This window comes from Caloenas nicobarica, chromosome 2 (assembly GCF_036013445.1).
Source record: "Caloenas nicobarica isolate bCalNic1 chromosome 2, bCalNic1.hap1, whole genome shotgun sequence".
NCBI classification, from domain to species: Eukaryota; Metazoa; Chordata; class Aves; order Columbiformes; family Columbidae; genus Caloenas; species Caloenas nicobarica.
Window position 1 is genome coordinate 89,145,883 of NC_088246.1, and position 24,053 is coordinate 89,169,935.

A 24,053-nucleotide genomic window follows, 5' to 3' on the forward strand; every position below is an offset into this window, starting at 1 on the left:
CAAACCGATTTTCATCAGATTAAGTATATCCTCAAAGCAACCATCACAGCTTACAAAATACTGGGAATGTAGGTTGTGCTTTGCATAAAACACCAATAGAATTTAAAGCACTTGAAAGTGTTTTCAAATGTAGCGATGATAGCCTGTGCATATTCCCCATTTTTGTTTCTATTTTCGGTGGGTACTTGGGAGAGATAACGAGTGATGTTGCAACACTGCAATCCCAGTAGATGTCCCAGAGTGCAATTACAGATTTATGGTCCTGGCAGCTAATCTGGGTCTGCAAAAGCCAGTGGTTTGAGAGTCTGGCAGCAGAGATGCAATTTATTGTGAAGAAGTTAATTTGTAGAAAAATTTTTTTCATTAAGAATGGAATTGAAGTGTGAATCAGTGACTGCATATCCAGACCTTCTCTCTTCTGTCAAATTCTTCTTCTTCAGTAGCATAGATGTGTGATTATATATGCTCTAGCCTGATTCTGGTTCTATAGATTATCAAAGATAACTGATAATATTAAATTTTTAAAGATCTTTTCTGGGACAATATAGTAAAATTGAGGGGAAAGCCAGTGGCTTTAACATAGAACATAAACATAGACACAGTCAATCATTCACATTTCTGGCCAGCTTTCTGTCTTTTTTTCATGCTAGAGAATAACGCACGATAATGAACTCCATAAGAGGCTGGTGTATCTTCCATAGGCACGAAGCATTTTGCCATTGTAGTTAGTCAAGTAGAGAGGTGCAGCCTCGTTACAGCATGTGCTGCAGCTGAGTGTGGGAACTCAGGTCAGCCAGAAACGAATCCTGGGGTTTCTGTAGAAGATCTTTATGGATGAAGGTTAGAGGTGTTTGAGCTGGAAGCCACATCAGTGTTCCCATTAGTTCTTCCATTTAGAAGTTGGAAGTCTAGCGTAACACAAGAAGAGTCCGATCAAAAAGCCATGGAGAGGATGAAAGTGAAGGATATATCTGTTCAGCTGCGTATAGATGTAGATACATTTTTACAACTCTGGTTTACTGTTTGGTTGTTCCTGATGTGTCAGTGAATTGCCCTGTGCTATCTTAAAATGTTCCACATTAACCTTAGGTGAGTTAGTGTGAGGCGTTTTACACGCACCCGTGGGATAGTCCTCATTAGTGTCCTGTTTCTAAGACAGTACAACTGAAGACAGTCCCAAGAACCAAGGCTAAATATGTTATTTATGGTAGGGTTCAAGTGCTTTATATCTGAAGGATATAATTTTTACCAGGGAAATGGTACTGATGATTTTCGTCTTGTTTATAAAAATATGCTAGCTGATTCCGCAGTGCTACCTGGAGCATAAATCTCAGACTGGATTTTTAGCTTTAACTAATTCTGAAAATGTTCCTTGTAGGATCTTCAGCTTAGTTCCTTAGACAAAGCAACATACAACTAAGTAAAATAAGTACAAAAAAGTATCAAATATTTTAATGTTATCCAGATTCGTTGTGTACCCAGGGAACTTGGCACTTGCAAAGTGAACTCAGGTCCTTTAAATGTTGATAGTTGGGTTTCCGAGAAGACTTTTATGATTTGCAGTGGGAAAAGCTGTGTTTGAAACAGCCATTACACTCAAGATTCCTTCTGGGTGTCATTTTTGGCCAAAACCAGGGAGCATTTGTCTTGTTTTTAAAGTAGGAATTATGGAACAGACAGCAGATAATACAGCCTGGTGCTAGGCAGACAGGCCGTAGCACATTCAGCAAATACAAGCTCTTTTTGGGAAACATTTATTTGAATTTCATGCATCATCCAAGCATAGTGAACACTTAAAGGTCATAGTAAGAACATCAGGAAAAAAATAATCTGATTTGAATTTCTCATTGTACAATATTAATAATAATGTGACATCAAACAATCAACTGTTTCTCTGAGTGTGACTAAAGCCGGATTCCATGTATGGTTGAAGAATAACTTGCCATGCATTTTTTTTCTGTTTGCGGTCATTTTCCTTTATAATGTCATGGCGTTAGTTTAGGAATGGTACCTTGAGCCACTGCAGTACATCTGTGTTTTCTCAGACAGAGTTATTTCTTTGAGTTTGTTACTCAGCATCCAGGAAATCCCATGCAAACTGTAACATACTCATTGACTCAGTACGATTAGGATAAAATGAGAGTGTTTTCCTATTGATCTTTGCTTGTTATTAGTTTATACTGACAGAAGATTAGATTGAAGAAGTCTAATATAGCTATCAATATTCTTTCTCAGTGCAGGAAACATCACTGCTACTCTTAAATGGAGGTATTTTAGAGCAGAACTTCCTTCTTTTCTCCCTTTTTCTATTCTTGTCTTTTTCCTTCTGACTTTCCAAAGATTTCTTGAAGGGGTGATGAGTCTTATTGAAAAACTAGGGTATTCAGAGACTGTGTAGCAAAACCATAACTTAAACAGGGCTCAGGCAATATTTATTAGACCATTATATCAAGGTCTAATACTGTACTGCTTGTTACCTTAATTTTACATAGCATCATATAAATAAATCTTTACAAGCTGTGTAGCTGTAAAGCGCATCATAATAATCTTTATCATTCCTCCAATAAATCATTTGATTTGTGTTTGTTTTGTGTTGTTCCAACCTTGTCAGTGATAACATCACAGAGTAGGGACTCTTCTTGTGCTCCAATTAGTGAACCACCTGCTCTGAGTCCTTGGTTATGGATGTGCTCAGAGGGAGGCACAACTTCATCTCCACACCCTCCTTCCCTTCTCAGTGCCTCTGGTTATGTGGTTTTCTTACAGAAGTATTATCATTATTGTAGAGATTTTCTGGACCTCCTGGTCTCCATCCTTCTGCAGACCCCATGCAGATGTATGGGTTTACTTGTGCAGGAGACCACTGGAGTTGCTGAGTATTTATAATTTAGGCACTGTTGCAAGGCCCACCACCATGGGTGAGCTGTTAGACACAGCTGCACTTTGGCCTCCATGTAGAGGTGGTCGGTTCAATAGATCACTGGCCCAGGGAAACTGATCCCTCATGCTGACCAGGCTTCAGAATCACAGAATGTTAGGGATTGGAAGGGACCTCAGAAGATCATCTAGTCCAATCCCCCTGCCAGAGCAGGAACACCTACGTGAGGTTACACAGGAAGGCGTCCAGGTGGGTTTTGAATGTCTCCAGAGAAGGAGACTCCACAACCCCCCTGGGCAGCCTGCTCCAGTGTTCTGTCACCCTTGCCGTGACGAAGTTTCTTCTCAGATTTAAATGAAACCTCCTGTGTTCCAGTTTGTACCCATTGCCCCTTGTCTTATCATTGGTTGTCACCGAGAAGAGCCTGGCTCCATCCTCATGACACTCACCCTTTACATATTTATAAACATTAATGAGGTCGCCCCTCAGTCTCCTCTTCTCCAAGCTAAAGAGCCCCAGCTCCCTCAGCCTTTCCTCATAAGGGAGATGCTCCACTCCCTTCATCACCTTCGTGGCTCTGTGCTGGACTCTCTCCAGCAGTTCCCTGTCCTTCCTGAACTGAGGGGCCCAGAACTGGACACAATATTCCAGATGAGGTCTCAGCAGGGCAGAGTAGAGGGGAAGGAGAACCTCTCTCGACCTACTAACCACCCCCCTTCTAATACACCCCAGGATGCCATTGGCCTTCCTGGCCACAAGGGCACAGTGCTGGCTCATGGTCATCCTGCTGCCCACCAGGACCCTCAGGTCCCTTTCCCCTACACTGCTCTCTAACAGGTCTTTCCCCAACCTATACTGGAACCTGGAGTTGTTCCTGCCCAGATGTAAGACTCTACACTTGCCCTTGTTATATTTCATTAAATTTTTTCCTGCCCAACTCTCCAGCCTGTCCAGGTCTCGCTGGATGGCAGCACAGCCCTCTGGCGTGTCAGCCACTCCTCCCAGCTTGGTGTCATCAGCAAACTTGCTGATAGTACACTCAATTCCCTCATCCAAGTCATTGATGAATATATTGAATAGTACTGGTCCTAGTACTGACCCTTGAGGCACTCCACTAGATACAGGCCTCCAACCAGACTCCGCCTCATTGACCACGACTCTCTGGCTTCTCTCCTTCAGCCAGTTTGCGGTCCACCTCACTACCCGATCATCCAGTCCACACTTCCTCAGTTTAGCTGTGAGGATGCTGTGGGAGACTGTGTCAAATGCTTTACTGAAATCAAGATAGACCACATCCACTGCTTTACCATCATCTATCCACCTGGTTATGTCCTCATAAAAGGCTATGAGGTTGGTTAGGCATAACTTCCCCTTGGTGAAGCCATGTCGATTGCCCCTAATGACCCTCTTATCCTTGATATGTCTTAAGATGGCACCAAGGATAAGGTGTTCCATCACTTTCCCAGGGATGGAGGTGAGGCTGACCGGTCTATAGTTGCCCGGGTCCTCCTTCTTGCTCTTTTTGAAGACTGGAGTGACATTTGCTTTCCTCCAGTCCTCAGGCACCTCTCCCATTTCCCAAGACTTGGCAAAGATCATGGAGAGTGGTCCAGCAATGACCTCAGCCCGCTCCCTCAGCACCCGCGGGTGCATCCCATCTGGACCCATGGATTTATGGATGTCCAGATTGCTTAATTGTTCCCTAACCAAGTCCTCATCAACTGAGGCAAACTCCTCCATTGCCCTGCCTTCCTCTGGGGCCTCAGGGGTACGGGGCTCCTCAGGACAGCCTCCGGCAGAGTAGACAGAGACAAAGAAGGCATTTGTCAGTGGGCCTACATTGCCTCTGGTGTTAGTTTTATCTGCCATGTATTTGAAGAAGCTCTTTCTGTTGTCCTTGACCCCTCTCGCCAGGTTTAACTCTAAAGGAGGCCTTAGCTTTCCTAGTTGCCTCCCTACATCCTCTGACAACAGCCTTATACTCTTCCCAAGTGGCCAGCCCCTCCTTCCATGATTTGTAAACCCTCCTCTTCCACTTGAGTTTGCCCAGCAGTTCCCTGTTTAACCACGCAGGTCTCCTGGCTCCCTTCCTTGACTTCCTGCGCGTCGGGATGCACTGATCTTGAGCTTGGTAGAAGCAGTCCCTGAATGTTAACCAACTATCTTGGGCCCCTTTACCTTCAAGTACCCTTGCCCATGGTATTTCCCCAAGCAATTGCTTGAAAAGGCCAAAGTTGGCCCTACTGAAGTCCAGGGTTGCGATTCTGCTTGCTATTCTGCTCCTGCCACATGAGATCCTGAACTCCACCATCTCATGGTCACTGCAACCAAGGCAGCCCTCAATCTTTACCACTTCAACCAGACCCTCCTTGTTAGTGAATTCAGAGTCGAATTTCAGCTGTGGAGAGTCTGTTCCATTTGGCATGGATGGAGGTCTGCAAATCAAAAAGCAGGGCAGACTTTGCTTTACGTTTTTTAACATTTCTTTTATTGCAGACGTGATTCTCCTATGTAACAGAACAGATAAATATCTGCTTGAGAATCTGTGGTTTAAAGTACTGTGTGTTGTTTTCCTGAGACTCAGAATCTTAATCCATTTGATTGACAGATATAAATTTGAATTTCATTTTATTCTCTATCATAGCAGTAAGTTTAGTCCAACTATAGTTTTCATTGTTGCAATACAAATATACTCAGCCTAAAGTACTGCTGGCAGCTTATATATAAAATTTGAGGATTAAGAAACCAGTGCAAACAAACAAAGACTCTCAGCTTTAAGCAAGAAGCAGAGTGTTGTTGGGCTAGCCTTTTACTGCTGTCACAATTAATGTGAAGGAATAGCAGCCAAAACCTATAGATCTGTTCTTGGCTGCAGTAAATACCAAGGCAATAGTCATTTGAAGGGGAAGTTTGTGTTGTCTATTTGAAACATTTCTTAAATGCCAAAAAAGCAACTTGTTTTTTGCATTGTATGTGTGATATACTTTTCATTTTTACCTGCTAAATAATTTGTACGAATAATCTCTATTATTTTTTTCAGCCCACCTAAACCAACGGTGTTCATTTCCGGTGTCATTGCTAGGGTAAGATTACCATTAAATTTATTTCAATCATAGGAGAGTGATTGTAGGCTTTCCAGAATTATCACTGATCAGAGCAAAATTAAGCTTTTTCATTCCCCTTCCTTTTTCATGAGAAGAGGCTTAATGTTTTGTGTACTTGTGTAATTCCCTTTGAGCATTCTTTTTGTGCGAAATTGAAATTATTTCTTGAAATTGCTTCCACCGTTTTACTTTGAATTTTAGCACTTTCAGTTTATTGGATCTTCTTTTCATATCTAAGCTAGATATTACTGCATTCGTTTTCTTTGAAAGCGGTTGCATGTAATCTGCTGCTATAGCTTGATCTGTGATGAGGAGCAACACTCCTGCCTGCAAGGATACGTGTTTGAAGACATGTGCTTCAGCTGCTATATGTGCCTTGAGGTACTTGGGTTTCCAGGCGTTATTCCCTGGATTTTAACAGCAGGCAGGACCTGGAAATCCATAAGCTAAATCATTAGTATTTACTAGCCATTAATCATATGATCAGTAATTCATATCTTGTGTGCTGTGACAGAGGTATTATCATGGCTTTACGTGATGAGTATCTTTATCATGATGGCCTTAACACCACTGGGGTGTGCAATGGGTTGGTTCATCTGTAAGATGCTATTGTTGTGTCAGATCGCGTAGGTGGAAAGAGTGAGCTGATGCCATTTTCCCCAGCCCATAGGGGTAAGTAGACAGGGACTGCTGTATTTCTTGGACCTCCGTCTGCACCAAGATGGATATCTATTTAGGCATTTAGATGCCTAATTTACCTCTAACTAATTATTGCATTAATGTTTAGTAATTTTGATAGCACTTTAACAGTTGTAGGGTAGTGGTATTTTTTTATGAGTGACAGAAGAAATCTCAGACTAAAAAACACAGGCCCCCAGTTTCATGGGCATGCAAAAGCTTGAAAATGCCTGCAGGGGCTAGTCAGTCTCTGTCCTTAGTGGTCTTGAAAATCAACTTGAGTAAGCTGGTCTGATCTGATAGCTAGCTCTGCTTTGAGCAGGAGGTTGGACTAGAGACATCCTGGGATCCTTTCCAACCTGAATTATTTTACGATATTTTGATTTGAAGATAGGCATTTTTTGCTAGTACTTACAGACTGACTGTCGCCTACTCAACTGTTACGGTACCCATGAGTCATAGAAGAGCTGCATTCACAACACCTGTTTGAGACAACAAGGTGTGAGGGTTCAGAGAGGCATGGAAGCAACTTGGAGTAATGAAAAAATGTAAGAAGTTAACCTAGTGATTAAAATTTTTTAAAAAGTCATGCCAGAACAGAAAGGAAGAGCTTGGAGTAGATTGAAATGGGGTCAGGTGTGAAACAGGCCATCTGAAACATAACCTCTACAAAAAATATTATAAAAAATATGTCTGTGTAAGGTTGTCACCCCATGAGCCGATGGCATATAGGGAGTTTCTGGCTTATGTTTGTCCCAGAGGGAAGTTGTGGTGCTATTCTGCTCCACCGTCACTGAGCACCAGCAGCGGTTGTTTCCCATTATTTTTTGAAAAGCTCATGGGACTGACCCTAGAAAATGAGAGTTGTTAATAGGTGGCATAAGGGTTACACCTGCACTGACCCTGCCCAACAGTGGCACTTGAGAACTAACACTGGCAGACCTGGCTAAAAGCGCATCTTAATTTTAAAAGCCAGCCACCCCTAAGATTGGAGCCAAAAGCAGTTTTAGATCCCACCTTTCTTCCCACAGAACTGGCATTCCTGCAGCAGGTTTCCTTCTGCAGGCAGTTTTTCATGCTGCCTTGCCTTGCTGGTGAAGTAGTCTTCTCTTACCAGTTGCTCTGTGAAAACCAAATAAGTCAAGGAGATCTGACCATACAGAGCCAGTGAAAGTGGCAGAGCATGAGGAGCCTTTAAGCACCTGAAGATAGGAAAGGGTTGGGGTTTTTTTCCCTTGGATCATTTTAAGATACTGCATTCTTGAATGGTGTGTGTAATTGGAAGAAGTGAAACTTGTAGAAGTGAAATTTTGAAGCTGGCTAAAAGAATGTCAAGATAGGATGTGTACAGGGGGACTTCAGAGTAACATGCAGCACTGTTTTCCATCTGCTCTTCACATTTTTAAAAGCTTAGATACACTTGAACTGGAAAGTACACTTTCGAGATTTCTTAAATTTTTCCTGGTGCGTTCTTTGAACAGGGCGATAAGGACTTTCCTCCAGCTGCGGCTCAGGTGGCTCATCAGAAACCACATCCTTCTGTGGAAAAGCTTCCTCACCCGCAACATGTCAAACAGCACATCCACCAGCCTCGCAAGTGAGCTCTCCGACAAGATCTCAACCAAACTGCCGTCAGCAAATAAGTTTTCAAAATAAGACCAAAACCCTTTAGGGTTCACGCTGTCAAATCACTAAAATAATATGCTGTTTCTTTTACTTTAATTCTCAAGGGTTAATAAAATTGAAGACATTGTTCAGTTGTTATCCCACATGGAAAATTCTCTTTTAAGTATTTGCTGATCAAGGGTGGGTTTTTAATAAGATTTTCTTATTGCCAAGATAAAACTTTGGTATGATTAATGAGCTTAAAACTTGTACTTTTAGTTGTGGAGTCGCAATAGCAGGTAGTTCATGTAGTTTTTATGCTAAGCTAGTAAGGAAGAATAGCCCTTTTGTACTGGTACCTTGACTATCTGGAGGGAGTTTGTTGAGACAAATTGGTGTTTGTCTTGATTATGTAGAACCCTTGGAGTCTTCAGTATCCTACAGTGTCACACCCCAATAGCTGTGCCCTCTGATTCCAACTAGTGAGATGAAAAAAGAGTCCAAAAACATTTTAAAGTGGGCAGAAATCCAGCTGAATCTTCTTTATACCCCTTTGCACTTGCATAGTCTTTGAAGGTCTATGGGTATGGAGAGGGGAGAGAAATCAGGGTTACAAGAATGCTGCTGCTGTAAGCAACTGATTTGTGGTCTCATGGGTCACATTTGGGGCTGTATTTTTATGAGGTGCTGATTTCTCAATTCCAAAAGCAAACTGAAGGAACTCAGGACCCTCCAGAATTGAACTTAAAGAAAATAAACTGATGAAAAATATGTTTTCTTTTTTTAACTTACAGTTTGAGGTCACTGTTTGAAATTAAGAGATATCATTAGTAAATGTGTTTAACTTTATGACCCAGCCTCTGTTGTGTTTTTTCCTAGTCTTCTTATTGTCAATAAGGACAGTAGTAACATGAGGGTATAAAAGAGTTACTTTTCAAATAGAGCAATCAGATTAGTTTAAATCTTTTGACTGCACAGTTCAAAATCACTTAGCTGTATTATTTTCCTTCTGCAACGCATCTCTGGAAAATAATTTTTTAGACATTCTGCCTACATTTTTTAAGCGTACTGCTGTTTTTAACTGACTATAAGTACAGTACAGCCTTTAGTACTCTCTAGGTTTGCAAAACTTCTAATAATGTCAAAAAACTGGGTACCGGAGCTAATGCTGCAAACATACACCTAGCAAATCAGTGAAAGTTTTGGGGTCACTTGGGATTTTACTAGTTCATTTATGTGTAAAATGAAATACTATAGAAAACCAGTGAGGAGAGTTTTTAAAATACTATACTTTTTAAAATTTCTGCAGATTAAATAATTATTCCCCGAGTAGCTGATTTAAAATAACAACAACAAAAAAATCATGTGAAATATGGCCCATTTCACAAGTGGCATAACTCACTTCATCTGGGTGAGAGGGACCTGGCATTTCTGTCTCTTCATAGGCTTGAAGTGGAAATGATGTTTTGCAAAGGATATGCATGGATATATTTATTCTACACCCAAGGAAGGATGTACAATCTGTATATGCAGTCCTTATTTTCAATTTAATTAAATAACCATACTTGCCTTAAGGAATAAATGTTGTTTATAAGAATTATTCTGTATTAGAATATGCATAATTTGTAAAATATACTTTCTGCTTCTGTTGTCGGTACGTCTGAGGCCTTGTTCGTAGCCACTCATGAGTGTACAAGTGATTCACGCATGAGTAACTCATTCACAAGGGGAGCATTGTTGAGTCTCGTGGAATATCTGCATGGGGTAATTTGCTGATGGGAACGTTTGCAGATTCAGGACAGAAAGCGGTGGCATCTCGTTGATGGTGCAGCCAGTAGCTGTCAGTGATGCATCAGCGATGAAGCAGATCGTCACAGTTGCTTGGTACTGGTAGCTGCTGGATTGAGAGTGAGCTGGGTGGTCTTGTGCCCACATCTGGAGCAGCATCTGTGCTGCAGCTGTGGTCAGTGCTGATGTAGTCAAGGCAGTTGGTAGAGTTTCGGTATGGCGTCTTCAACCAAATGGAAGTTTCTTTCAAGATGAGCTGGGTCACTCTTGACTCCATCGACTGCAGTGGAAAACGAAGCGTAACTCAGTGTAGGAGCACACAGTTAGGTGGGGCTGGGTACCGCTACTCTGTGTTTAGAAATCACACAGAATCAGAGAATGTGCTTGTAGAAATACATATTTCTGTCTTCTGAAATCAACACCACATTTCCATTCTAATACTGAAACTTAGGAACATGGATGCTTTTAAATGACAAACTACTGCTTCTGGTTGTTAATGCAATATATACAACATATGTAGACAATACCTGAATTTTGTCTTTGATTACTTAGATGAGTATGTAAGTTTGTACAATGCAGTATGACTCTCAAGATAGCTTTAGTGGCTTTTAGAGTGCAGGAATTCCTATATGGTTAGAAAATGTCACTGTATGAAAGCATATTATATATTGTTTGCAGGTATCCATGTTTATACATTGGTGTCCTTACCAAAGCATTACCATGCCCAAAATAAAGAATCGTAACTGGTGATCTGGATTGCCTACTGATGATTATTGATAATTTAAAGTATGTTACAATAACATGCAAGCACAGGAGATGTTCAGATGTTATCTTGAAATGATTGCAAAATAAATTTTCTGTAATCGTCAATGTGGCAATATTGTAACAATAAAGCATGAAGATGTATATTGGGCTGGTTTTTTCTGTAAGTACAATGTAAATCAACAGGGTGCAGTTTTGTGGGGTTTATGGGATTTTATTACAGAATGTGGCACGACTAATCAACATTTTATAGATAGTGAAATTCATTAGGAAATTTTATGACACAGTGGATGAGCTGTTTTGGATAGTCCAGTCTCATTCAAAATAAAAACTAGATCCTGCCAGCTAGAATGGGAGTTGCTGTTTTCAACTACAAAACTGGAGATCCTCACTGGATCTTTGCAAAGCTATAGAATCTAAGATTGTTAATAAATCAGCATGGTAAAGGAAATTAAATTTAACATTTTCCATTGCTTTTCAAGTTCTAATCTTCTTTCAGAAAAGAAAGTATTGTAATCAGAAGTGGTAAGCTTCTCATAAAACTGCAGTTAAAATTACGTAATGTGTGCCGTAACACAAGTGATTCACAAAAGAATTTGGAGAAATGGCCACAGTATTTCTGGAAGCTTTCGAATACTTTGAGCATCCTATATTTAGTGTATGTGTAGTGTATATATAATATAAAAAATATGTGATGCAGTGCAGACATGATATATTTATTGCCCTGGGACTATTCCAGTGTTACATCCTTAGACTCAGCACTCACATAATGATGTGCTACATTATTCAAAAATGTTTTCTTTCATTAAAATTTGGGGAAAATACATGTCTGGTGTGCTGCTGGTTGAGTTGTCCACAATTATGGCAAGTTCTATAGCCCTGCTGTCAGCAATATTGCAAATGTTATTCGAAATTAGAAATTATTTACTTCGAGTTTCAACAGTACAGTTTCCCCTTTTGTCATCAGATCTCTTTAAAAATAAGACTTGTACTTTTATCTATGGTAGTATGATCATCACATGCTCCTGGCTGTTTAATGAAAATATTCGCAGCTATCTGTTTCATACAAAGGTGAAGGGGATGGGTTGGACATACGTTTTCGTCCTTTTGGAATAACTTTATTCTGAATACTCATCATCTTCACAGAGGAGGGAGGTGGGTTTTATAAATCATTTCTTATGTCCCCTTCAGATTTGGGTATATCCAGTTTAAAATGACATTTAAGTCTAGGCCAATACCTTTAGTTATAGGATTAAGATATGTTAATTGCATTTTAGAAAATGTGAGAATGTCAGTATGGGAGCAGTTACTTCTAGAGCAGGAAGAGGTGTTGCTGGTCAGATGCTGCAACGATGTAGCAGATGTAGAAGATAGATCTCTGTTTTAGTTGAATTTCTTTGCTCACAAACCTCCTCCCTTAGAACATAAACACGCTTAAATATGACTGGTTACAACTAACATTATGTACTCTGTCAGTAAAAGAGGAATCCAAATCATAGTGACTGGAGGAGTCTCGATTAGAAGAAACTGAGTCAAGTCTACAGCAGTAAATCTTCATCGGACTTCTTCAGCAGGTGGGTAAATGCTGTGTATGACTGTATTATATAGAATTAGTAAAGGTAATTACTGAGTACCTGATCTGCTTTCCTGAAGAATTCTTTTTTTCCTCAAAATTTCTTTTGCACCTCTGGTGTGCATATGTTTTTCTTAGGAAGGTAGAGGTTTGTATTTTGCTTGTTGCTGTGTTCTTGGGTCTGCTTTAAGAATCCCCCATCAAAGAAGAGACTGCATCAAGTGCATACTATTTTTTGAGTCTTTTCATAAAATAGTAGCACTAGTGTTTAGATGGGAGGCCTGAGGGGAGAAGGTGGCATGAGACATATTTGACAAAGCACTCCATGAATGAAGAGGTCAGCTCTGTTGCAGAGACTGTTTCCCTTCTCTTCAGGATGCTGTTCAGAACTGCGAACAAGAATACAATACCATTTTCTGAGAGTGTAATTTATTACTGCTTGGAGCTGATGAGCACATATGGGTGCTGATGGTTTTTTGCAAAACACACTCCTGATGCTGCCAGGGGCACAACCGAAGCACAACTGAAGCACAGGTACTAAAGCCATTGCAAGCATAGATCTTGCAAGTGACCTTGAAAAAAGCCCTGTAATACAATCTCAAAAAAGCCCTGTAATACAATCTCTGCTGCCCAGCTTGCGTTGGAGATATTTTTAGAAAACTCGAGTGGCTGGCGTTCTGTAGGTCACTCGCGGCTTTAGAAAAAGAAAAGCATTTGTAATCCACAGTGATTTTAAGGATTATAAAAGTTGTTTGGCTGTTACTGAGCCGTGAGCTCCCTACAGCCAGCAGTAAGGGCACGTGTGTTACCTTTGGTGTATTCTCACAATGTTGTGACTCAACATGGTTCAGCAAAATGTTCTTTGTGCCTCTTTCTGGCTGAAAAACACGCAGCAGGTTATGAAGGTATGTAAAATAACTTCTCAGAAGCTGTTTGGGCAGGCTGTCTCAGGTGTCGATGGTTAAGAAGGATAATGACATCACTGTTACATAGGGAGGAGGGAGTGCACTGGAGAGCGCAGCAACTAACCTGGCTTCCATCTTAAAGCAGAAGTGTCTTTTGAAATACAGAATGGCTAATTTAGTTTAAATGAAAAGCAAAAGTTAGCTACAAATCTCTGCATGCTGCCAGCAACTGAAATCATAGAATCGTAGAATCATTTCATGTGGAAGAGACCCTTAAGATCATCAAGTCCAACCATAACTTAAATCTAGCACTAAACCATGTCCCTAAGAGCCTCATCTATACACCTTTTAAACACCTCCAGGATGACTAGTATCACATTGTGTTTCAGACGTGACTGAAACCACAGATGTGTTCAATGCTGTTTTGAGGAAAATTGTACCAGCGTGCTGTGTTTGGGTCTGAAGGAAGAGAAGCATCAGTTTTCTCCTTGTTTTACACCGACTTGTGAATCTACTCTATTTATCTGAAAACTTTGCTTTTTTTTTTTTTTTTTTTAAAGGCTTATTTCTAAAGTCATGTACACCTAATCTTAGGCTTCACTTCATTTTTCAAGTGATGTATCACTCTGCAGCAAGGGTTAAACTGCCACCTGTTTGAGTTCTGCTGACCTTGTGGTTCATTTATTTAAAAAGCTTTTCTAATCCATTATTGTTTCTGTGCATTCAGAGCAGATTTTCACAAACAGGAGCCATGGACGGCAGATTCCTGCTAAGAGACTCCTAGTGTTGGTTGATGTCAAGGGGTAAAGGGAGAGCCTACAGAAGTGGTTCACAAGGTGGGTGGGTGATACAAAGCAGCGGGCAACCTTCGGCTGCCAGGGAAGGCCGAGGAGGTCAGGGACAGGGGTGGGGACAGCAGTCTTGAATCAGCAGGACAGAGCAGGCATATGGACCTGCTCTTTTTCACCTCCCTCTGTTTTTTTTCTGGCATCCGATATCTGAGTATCAGATGGGCTGAGTGGACCTCGGGTGCTCAGCTCTAAGCAGGCCTGTCCCCAGCAGCCGGGCTGGCCAGCTGGGTTTGTAACACAATGGTGGGGAACTGAGGAAGCTAAAGGTCTTGCAGCTTTCTCTCATGAAGACCAGCAGACTGGGACACATGCTGGTGGAACGTTCTGCACTTCCTTTTCTTTTAATAATTTTTTTAATGTATTTAAATCTGCAGTGAACAGTAGCCGTGACTAAATAAGTAAACCCTCAAGTATTAAAACTAGAAGAGTAAGTGGATTAGCACAGAAGTGGATTCAGTTGTGCTCTGCAAAACTGTTGTTAGAAGATGATGAGAGGAAAGAAACTGAGCTATCATCTCGTTTCAGAGCTGGATACTGACCATTTCTTGTGCTGCTCAGTGACCTCAGTTTCCACTGCCTAATTATGTACTGAAAGTACAATTCATTGATTTGTAAATCTACATGTCCTTGAATCTTTTTGCATGGGAGAGACCTTTGTATGAGGAAAATCTGGAAATGCAAACATATTTTAACAAACTTATGGTTCTTTCAACCTACAAGATTTAGTATAAATAAATATATAATATTTCTCTGCTGCAAAAGCTAGTGCTGGGTGTATATGCATGTAGGATGTGGAATTGAGACATATTCTAGTTGAACTGAGACCTAATTAATATTCTAGTGTGTGTGTACCTACAAAGAGAAAGAACAGTCAGTTTTAGGAGCTGAAATCAAATATTTTATTCATCTCAGAGGCATTAAGCAATGTGAGATCAGATTCCTTAGAACACACAGTTTGGGTGAAAACCTTCCATATCCTATTTGCAGGTATCTTTTTGCTGTATTAAATCTGAGTTGCTAATAAAAAATCTACATCGGAAGCCTTATCTAATTCCTACTCTCTGGATGAAAGATAATGAATAGCAAATGCTAGAATTCTCTTTTAGGGCCTGCTTTATCATCCAGAACAGAATAAACATTACCCCACTGCTGATGTGACAATTGTGACAGCTGGAGGGATCTGGAATGAAAGGCTGAAGCCTTAAATAAGCCGTTCAACTGAGCTTATTGTGAGGACATTTGTTAAACACACAGCCTCGCTTTTCACCGCACCAAAGAGCTCCTACAACGTACATGCTGGAAACCTCTACTTCATAGTACGAGAGCTCTACTTTGCACGCTAATAGCTGGTTCACCGTTAGCCAATTGCTGCTACGATAAACATTTATGGAAAGAGTAGAGTGTGATCTGATTATTTATCATGACTCACAATATTCCTCTCTTCTAAGTTTGTATGTTTAGTTTGTTTACAGACACAGGTTTTTTCCTGGCTGTCATTGTGCACAGCGCGTCACCCTCTGATGGTCACTCCTTTGCAACAGATATGACTTCATTCAGTGGGAACAGGTTAAAAGGCAGAATCTTAAAAAGGCAGAATCTATACCTGAGAAGGTATAGAAAATGTTACCAATGGCATCTCAGCAGTTTTCTCCCCTAGGAGATTTAGGATTATTTTTCTTTAGGGCAGGTTATTTTCCCATCTCATGCAGGCCACCAGTCTTTCAGAGAGGATTTCTAGTTTGTGTTTATGGAGTCCTGTTAACTTCAGTGATACTCTCCAAAGAAATAAGGTAAATTCAGATTTATTTTGCAGGACTGGAGTGTCAAACTAGATATTTTACATGAGGTAGGGACTTCCAAATATCTCTCTTCTCAGACATTGTTAAGGATATGTCAACCTGAAAAATGGTGGAGAAGACTTGTGGGCAGATCCTTTGCTTTATGTGGGTTGTGCTTGTGAAGGTCTGCAGAGGAATGTCAGTGTTAGCTGTCCCATCTTCAGTTGCAGTTTGCTGGCTACTAAGCCACTTTTTAAATGTTAGTTTCTGGGCTTTTTCTGACTCCCAAACACGTTGTAAAGACGTCACTTCAGGGAGTGAAATTAAATTTGTCATGAAAAATATTACCCCAGTCTGTCATTGTATAAGTCTCATGATTTCAAAAATAGGAGACTGGAATTCAACAGAGCTCCCTGGAAGGAGTACCTGACTATGCAGTGCTCCTCGCTGGAAGAGCAAATTTGAAGAAAAGATGGTAAGAGTGACAACCTGAGTTATTTTGAAAACAATTGAACAAAATCCTTCAGAATACGTTAGCTTACTAGATAGGAAGGGGAAAAAAAGAATCACTATTATAACACACAGATATACGTGTACATCTTTACATATACATGTTATAAAATTCAGTGTTACCTGGTCTTAATAACTAGGGGAAAATGTCCTAATTTTGCAATTCCTAACAAATGAGTGTACAGTAAGTTTCAACAGAAACAAACACAAGCCCTACCACAGTTATTCTTTAAGAAATTATAGTAACTCCATGTTAATTTACAAAGACAGTCACAGGGTTACTGCTTTGCCATTTCTCCTTTACTTATATGTTCCTTTGCCTGTAATCAAACAAGGCTGCAAAGCAATTGGCAAGACATTGTCTCAGCCTGGAGATACTACTGAAATGCTTTTAATAGTCAGAATCAAGCAGGAACTTCACTCTTGATTTACTGTCCTTTATGTTCTGAAAATACAAATATTTCTGTGGCTGTTTGTAAGGAGCTGAGATTATAGAGTGAAAAGATTAAAGCATAGCACTTCAGGAGGAAAAGATGTACCAGTTACTCTGAGAAGCAATTCTAAATACCATTAGTGACCTAGCACTACTGCTCTGAAAGGTGTCTAAATAAAGATGGCACCTTTGTGCTCATTATGGGCCACTGCATTTTGATAGCTTATAATATGTACTCAAGGTAAAATGCTAGAGCTGATGTAAATGGAGAAAATTACTTCAATAGCATTATCGTTCTAATGGGTAATATAAGCTACAAGCAATGAATATGAGCCCTGTGTATTTTCCACCCTGTGTTATTTTCAGCCATATTTGCTAGCATTAATAACAATACAGCTGAAGACTTTTTGCTTTCCATCAGCTGTGCAGCAAAAGCTCTTCCAGTGTAAAAGGAAAGGTGAACTTGTTTTCACTCCGCAAACTTAACAGAAATGCTTCTTAAGAACAAATCTTTGATCCCGGTGCAGCTTACCGACAGCATCTGCTGGAGTTGGCTGGGGCATCGCTTCCATGTGATCGGTGCCAACTTGGGTGAGACTTTTTCTGGGTTCACAGCCTTTCCCGTCAGCAACTACTCGGGAGAAAAGAAAGGCAAACAGAGAAAGATTCTGAAAAAATATCAACTAAGGGGTAGGAGGAAGGACTTAACTCCTAAGCAAAAGCTGTTGCACCTGCAGTCACTCAGAGACAGCAGTCTATAACCTGTAGGCCTGTCCTGTCTGCTGGCCTCTCACTTCCCGGTGCTGCCACCCTCAAGGATGGGCTGTCATGCCACGCCACGGCCTGGCTCCTGCATGTGCCTTGCAAACTCACAGATTAAATTTGGTGTTGTTCTGTGGTGGGCTAGGCTTTTCAGAGGTGAGAGCTTGTCCAGGTGTGGGGAGGTATCTAAAAGCAGTGGGTGGGAAAGCATCCAGGGGAGAGACCTCAAGCTGAACATGCATCTTTTCACTCCCTAGAACTGCCACTGAATGCTGAGAGTCAAGTAGGCATTTTCTGTAGATGCACTGAGGGATGGTTTGTTGGCACACGAGCAGAATTTGGGGAAGATATTAATGAAAGAACATGGTAGCAGCTGGGCTGATCTAACCTTGATATTTTGAGAGGGAAATGCTACCTAACACCTTATTGGAAGTGCACCCTGGAAATGCTGAAGTCAGGGCTGGAAGGAGCAGAAATGAGACAAGGTGCAATTCACAGAAGAGGTGTATACAGCTCACATAATCACGCAGGGCTACTTTGTCTACGGCACCTGGAATAAGCAAATCATGAGCATATATTCGGTGGATGTAAAAACGGTGACAGGGAGAAATACACACATGCATGCCCTGCAGCTTTCACTTGCTTGGATCCATCATTTCTGTAAGCGCAGATCCCATCTTCTTCGCCCTTACCTTTAGCTCTCATGGAAGAGGTAGCCGCACTGTCTTGCATGGTCTTCTTGTCTCAAACTCCCCAGTCCCACTGCCCTGAGACTTATCACCACTGGAGCTATGCTCCTGGAGGGAGCTGGGCATTGTCCTGGCTGAGCATCATCCCTGCTGACATCCCAGATGGGAACCTCTCGGCAAGGGGAGAAATGTTAAAGCTGAAAAGGTGCCTTTGACTTGCTCAGAAATTTCCCTTGGAGTCAGCTGAGTAGGCAGAGTCCGAGCATGACAGAGATTTGTACATCGAGGAAGAAGACAAATAGTTACTCAAAGAAAAGGCCTTCAAGGCTTCCTTTGAGCACCAACGAAGCCTAAAAGAAGTTACGAAATATCAGAAAGTGCTTTTGAGTGTTCTTGACAGACTTTTGTATTAGAGGTGAGTTTCCCTGTGTTGTTCTGTCCCAGTAACTTCTATGGATGATGCAGTGGACAGCTTTTGGTCTTAGCCAGAGACCAGAATACAATCTTTGTACCCTTCCTTGGTGATGAACTCTGAAGTTTACACCCAGATGTTATTGACGTAGGAGCTCAGAGGGCCACTGCCAGGGACACTTCTCAGGACACTCTCGGTACTGGGACCAGTACTATTCAATATATTCATCAACGACTTGGATGAGGGATTAGAGTGACTGTCAGCAAGTTTGCTGATGACACCAGGCTGGGAGGAGTGGCTGACACACCAGAGGGCTGTGCTGCCATCCAGCGAGATCTGGACAGGCTGGAGAGTTGGTCAGGGAAAAATTTAATGAAATATAACAAGGGAAAATGTAGAGTCTTACATCTGGGTAGGAGCAACCCCAGGTTCCAGTACAGGTTGGGGAATGACCTGTTACAGAGCAGTGTAGGGGAAAGGAACCTGGGGGTCCTGGCGGGCAGCAGGATGACCATGAGCCAGCACTGTGCCCTTGTGGCCAAGAAGGCCAATGGCATCCTGGGGTGTATTAGAAGGGGGGTGGTTAGTAGGTCGAGAGAGGTTCTCCTTCCCCTCTACTCTGCCCTGCTGAGACCTCATCTGGAATATTGTGTCCAGTTCTGGGCCCCTCAGTTCAGGAAGGACAGGGAACTGCTGGAGAGAGTCCAGCGCAGGGCCACAAAGATGATGAAGGGAGTGGAGCATCTCCCTTATGAGGAAAGGCTGAGGGAGCTGGGTCTCTTTAGTTTGGAGAAGAGGAGACTGAGGGGTGACCTCATTCATGTTTATAAATATGTAAAGGCTGAGTGTCACAAGGATGGAGCCAGGCTCTTCTTGGTGACAACCAATGATAGGACAAGGGGCAATGGGTACAAACGGGAACACAGGAGGTTTCATTTAAATCTGAGAAGAAACTTCTTCACGGCAAGGGTGACAGAACACTGGAGCAGGCTGCCCAGGGAGGTTGTGGAGTCTCCTTCTCTGGAGACATTCAAAACCCGCCTGGACGCCTTCCTGTGTAACCTCATCTGGGTGTTCCTGCTCTGGCAGGAGGATTGGACTGAATGATCATTTGAGGTCCCTTCTAATCCCTAACATTCTGTGATTCTGTGAGTCTGTGTGACACTGCCTTGCATGGTCTTCAGGGCTCAGGCAGCTTGAAGAGCTCCAGCACCTGGGGCATTTCTGGTGATTGATGGCATCCAGCCATCAGACACCATTCTTTAGGAGAGTCTGTGAAGGCTTGTTGCTGGTGAGCAGCTGATGGGAGAGAACAAGAGTGTTTTGTTCTGGACCACGGGATGTGTTTTGAGTTTGTGCCAGACATAAAATATGCGGGGTTACACACCACATGTGACTATGTCTGCTGGTGATGATCACTAGTAACCTCATAAAAGACACATTTGAGCCCTCAATGAGCAGTGTTTGCAGCAGTGCCTAGAGCATGGTGTTTAGAATATGGACACAGATTTTAAGGGATCTGGATTTCTAGCCCATTTTAGTGAAAGCTTTTGTTATCTTTCATGGAAACTGATTGCTTTCCAGTAAAATGCATTCCATTGTTGTTACAAGTTAGTAGGGTTTGCCTGTGAAAACAGATGTGAAAAAGCCTTTAAACAGCTACATACCCTGCCAGATATTTTCTCAAAGGAAAGACGCTGACATAATTGAAATGAACAGAAACACTTTGCAAGGAATCCTAGGAGAGGTATGAGTGGCTCCCGAAGTATTTCATAGGTGCAGGCCTTGCTGCAGAGGTCTGGGTGCACCTTGGTGGTCAAGAATTCCTACTTCTCCTCCTTCCCCCCACTACGATTTTCTTAGTGCTATCTTGAAAATGTGAGCAGCATAACTAGTGCATCGATTTAAGGGTTTGCAGGCTGCCTGAAACTATCTCAGAAAAAAAGTACTCTTCACGTGTCTTAATGGAATTGTTCTGGAAGCCAAAGTTGACGATTGGCAGCATCTTTAAAACTGAAGCTGAAGGTGGGGTAAAACCTGCTCAAGTTCATATCAAAATAAGATATCTGACAACTGTGCTGACTGTAGCATTTATTATTATATTTAGTTCAATAACTGTATAAATCACGTGAGAAATTGCTGTGTTTCCTCCAGCCTGTGACAGGGTTGGGGCTCAGCTGCCTGTGCGGTCCCCAGGACCTAGTTTACCACCTTCTGCTTCATCCTCACTCATAACACCCTTGGTGCCTAGGAACCTTTTACAGTCCTACCCAAACATCACTTGCCTCAGCTATGTTCCTGGACAAATTCAAAACAACTGAAACATGCTGATGCTTGAACACTGCACAGCCTAATTTAAAAAAGCAATCTTTCCCAGACTAGAAGTAGTGAAATATCCTCTCTTCTCCTAAAGCATTTATCAATGCATGCTCAGAGCATCTTGTACTTATTTCATAAGCTTTATTATCAGGCGGGTTGGTTTTGATAACTGTGACATGACAGGCATGCCAGCTCTGGCAAGGGGAGAGACCTTCGGGCCAATAGCAGAGGAAATGCTGCTTTGTTCTTGCTGTTCCCCAGGCCCAGAAATCTGAAGGCTGTTTTCAGGTGGGTGCAAACCCACAACTGCATAGAAGATTCGTGACCATACATTAATGAGATTTTTACATAACTCTGGTAGAAGATTATCACTGTTAAATTAGAACCTGGCTTTGTTTGACTTGCTGCTGCTGCTGGGCTGCTGCCGCTTCCTCTCCCTCCTCTCTTCTCCTGCCCCAGGTTCTTTTCAATTCCTTCTAAGTGTCATTCCCTGATGTGTCTTCTCAGCTGGCACAAAGCTTTCAGAAAAGCCCAGCTAATAGGAAATGGCAAAACAGGAATTTAGTGGCATTTAGACCGCATGAACCTGGCTTTCACTTTTGTAACTTCATAAATCTGTTAAATAGCCCACTGGAATCTCCAAAAGATGGAGCTCTTCAGGAAAGTAAGGTGTGCCTTTTTTAGTGTTGCATTTCTAGGCAAAGCTTTCAGCGTCATTTTTGCTATACAGCAAATACTTATTTACCTAAGGAAAGCCCTTGGTGGGAAAAACAAGACAAAGACGTTATCAGCTTCCTGTTACTCCGAGAAAAATACTTTTTTTTTTTTCATGGATTTTGAAGGGTGATACTTTTAATGGTATATATCTATACTGCAGAGAATGGATGAGCACTCTCACACTTTTCTGTCTTCAGAAGCTGCACAGGTTCAGCTACCCTCAAGCCGTGAGCAGCAGATGATCTACATTCTGGATGTGTCCAGCCTCACCATCACTTGAGACCTGCAGATTACAATTGGATTGCCCCAGGCTCCACTCTGGCCCCTGCCATCCAGACTGCCTCTACCATCTGTAAAGAACTTTACATAGTTTTCCAAAGCCAATAGATGGCATGTGCTCTGTTTGCTTGACTGGCACAGTTTTCATTATGTGATTTTGTTTCCGTGGGTTTTCTCACCCATCCTTTTCCCTCATTATGTGATAACCAAGAGCTTCCCTTATGAGTCGACTTGGGATTTAGGAAAATATTTCTGTTTAATTAATGGGGAAACTGAGGCACAGAGGAGACAAGCCAGTCTGTCCGGAAAAAGCCCTGCACTCGATCCAGTGTGTGCCAACACTGCAACAACTGCAGCTTTGATGCTTCTGCAAATACTCAGGTGGCGATGTTGGCTTTAATCTGTTTTCTTCCCTCAATATTTTCTTCAGCCATATCCACTTGTGGTGGTGGTTTCCTTTCTCTCATCCAACCTCGAATTCTTTTTACTTTGGTTATATCCAAGCTGACTGGTATACAATGGTCAGCTCTTCACAACGACCTCATTTTGCTGCTGTTTCAATTTAACTAATTCCTGCCCTGAGGAAATGCCACCGAATCCCCTAGAAGAAGAAGGGAGACCAACACAGTACACGTCCTGTGTCCTGTGATGATGGGCTTAAAAGGGAAAGAGCCAGAGCTTGCCTACCATGTCTGTAGATTTTTGACTACTATGTTTATGGATTTTTCTGCTGAGGGTCTGGGCAGTGGGCTGTCTGTTTGCAGTACACAGTTAAGTCCCATGGCTGGCCTCTGTACAAGCTGTGTTTTGTAGGAGGTGGCCTTGGGTAGGCCTGCAGACAGGGGATGACTATAATCCAGCCTGGATGGCACAAAAGCATGGATTAATATTTAATCTTCTGTCTCCGACTGTTGTCAGGCTCACTTTGTTCCTGGGCTGGGGCTGTGATCCTCAAAAGACAGCTTTGAATTAAAGATTAGGCCAGTGTTTTACTTGATGGAAAGAGAGCAGTTCTCTGCGGAGGATGGTGACGATGTGGTTCTTACCCAGTGCTACGTGCAGGGGTTTAAAGTTTCCCAAATCCAAATGATAGAGCAAAGCTGCACTGTGGTGCTGGGAACGGTGCGAGGGGAAGAGTCTCTGGCAGTTGCGAGCCACGTTAATTAAAGTGAGACTGGTAATTAGCCGAAGGTGAGCAAGTGTCACTGAACTGCTCCAGTAGGTGCCATTGACTCTGCTGTGTATGAGAGCGCTTATCAGTGACAAGTTGCAGAAGAGAAAGAAGCACCTTACCAGCCTGTTGGAGACATGAAGGCTGCAAGGAAACCAGAACGGGTCAGAGCTGAGGGCAGAGCCTTGCCCCCGGTGAGGGGTGCAGCCCCCTGCCCAGTGGCGGGGCAGCGCTCTCCAGTGAAACAATTTAGTTAAGTTGCCACAGCTCTCAGGGCGGAAACCGATTTCAAGATGAATGATTTACATCGCTTTGGTCTCAAGGTGTTTCTGATTGATTAAGCCAAGTGAATATTAGCCTGATTAAAACCAGCCCAAGAGAATCTGTGAATATTTGTTCAGCTTAACTCTTCACTTAAACCAGTTCAGCTGTTTTTCGGAGGTTAGTTTGCCTGTTTGTTTAAATACAGACAAGGCCTCAGCATGATACATGGCTATTTCTTCCTTGGACAGCTGACATGCAGTTTAAGTACAGCACTTTATCTGCGGCATTCTCGGAACACGGTAGCTTAGTCATGGAAACCCTAAGACAGTTCAGGGTGTTTGGGATTCATACACATGCAAGTGATTACCCAAGAATGTGGATAACCCAGTTCGAGTGCACAACCAAAACTAGTTCCTGTAAGTCACCGTGACTGAGATGATCAGTGTCTCACAGCAAAGCCCAGTTCCTGTGGTTCAGTGGCAGCTGACCAAATTTCTTCTAGCAAAGAACAGGTGCAGGCTCTCAGGAGTGCTGGTGTGGGAAACCCACAAGAGCCCAAATGGCTCTTGCAGAAG

The 24,053-nt window shown here is 42.1% G+C and overlaps 1 protein-coding gene across 1 annotated transcript in view; it reads left to right on the forward strand.

Annotated features, from left to right (window-relative positions):
* Positions 1 to 10,959, forward strand: part of DAP (death associated protein) — a 58,221-nt gene extending 47,262 nt beyond the window's left edge. Inside the window, exons 3-4 of the mRNA XM_065629998.1 lie at positions 5,919 to 5,961; positions 8,142 to 10,959. Coding sequence (XP_065486070.1) covers positions 5,919 to 5,961; positions 8,142 to 8,261 — 163 coding nt within the window. The 3' untranslated portion in view covers positions 8,262 to 10,959. The remainder of the gene's footprint in view (positions 1 to 5,918; positions 5,962 to 8,141) is intronic.
* Positions 10,960 to 24,053: the final 13,094 nt, after the last annotated feature.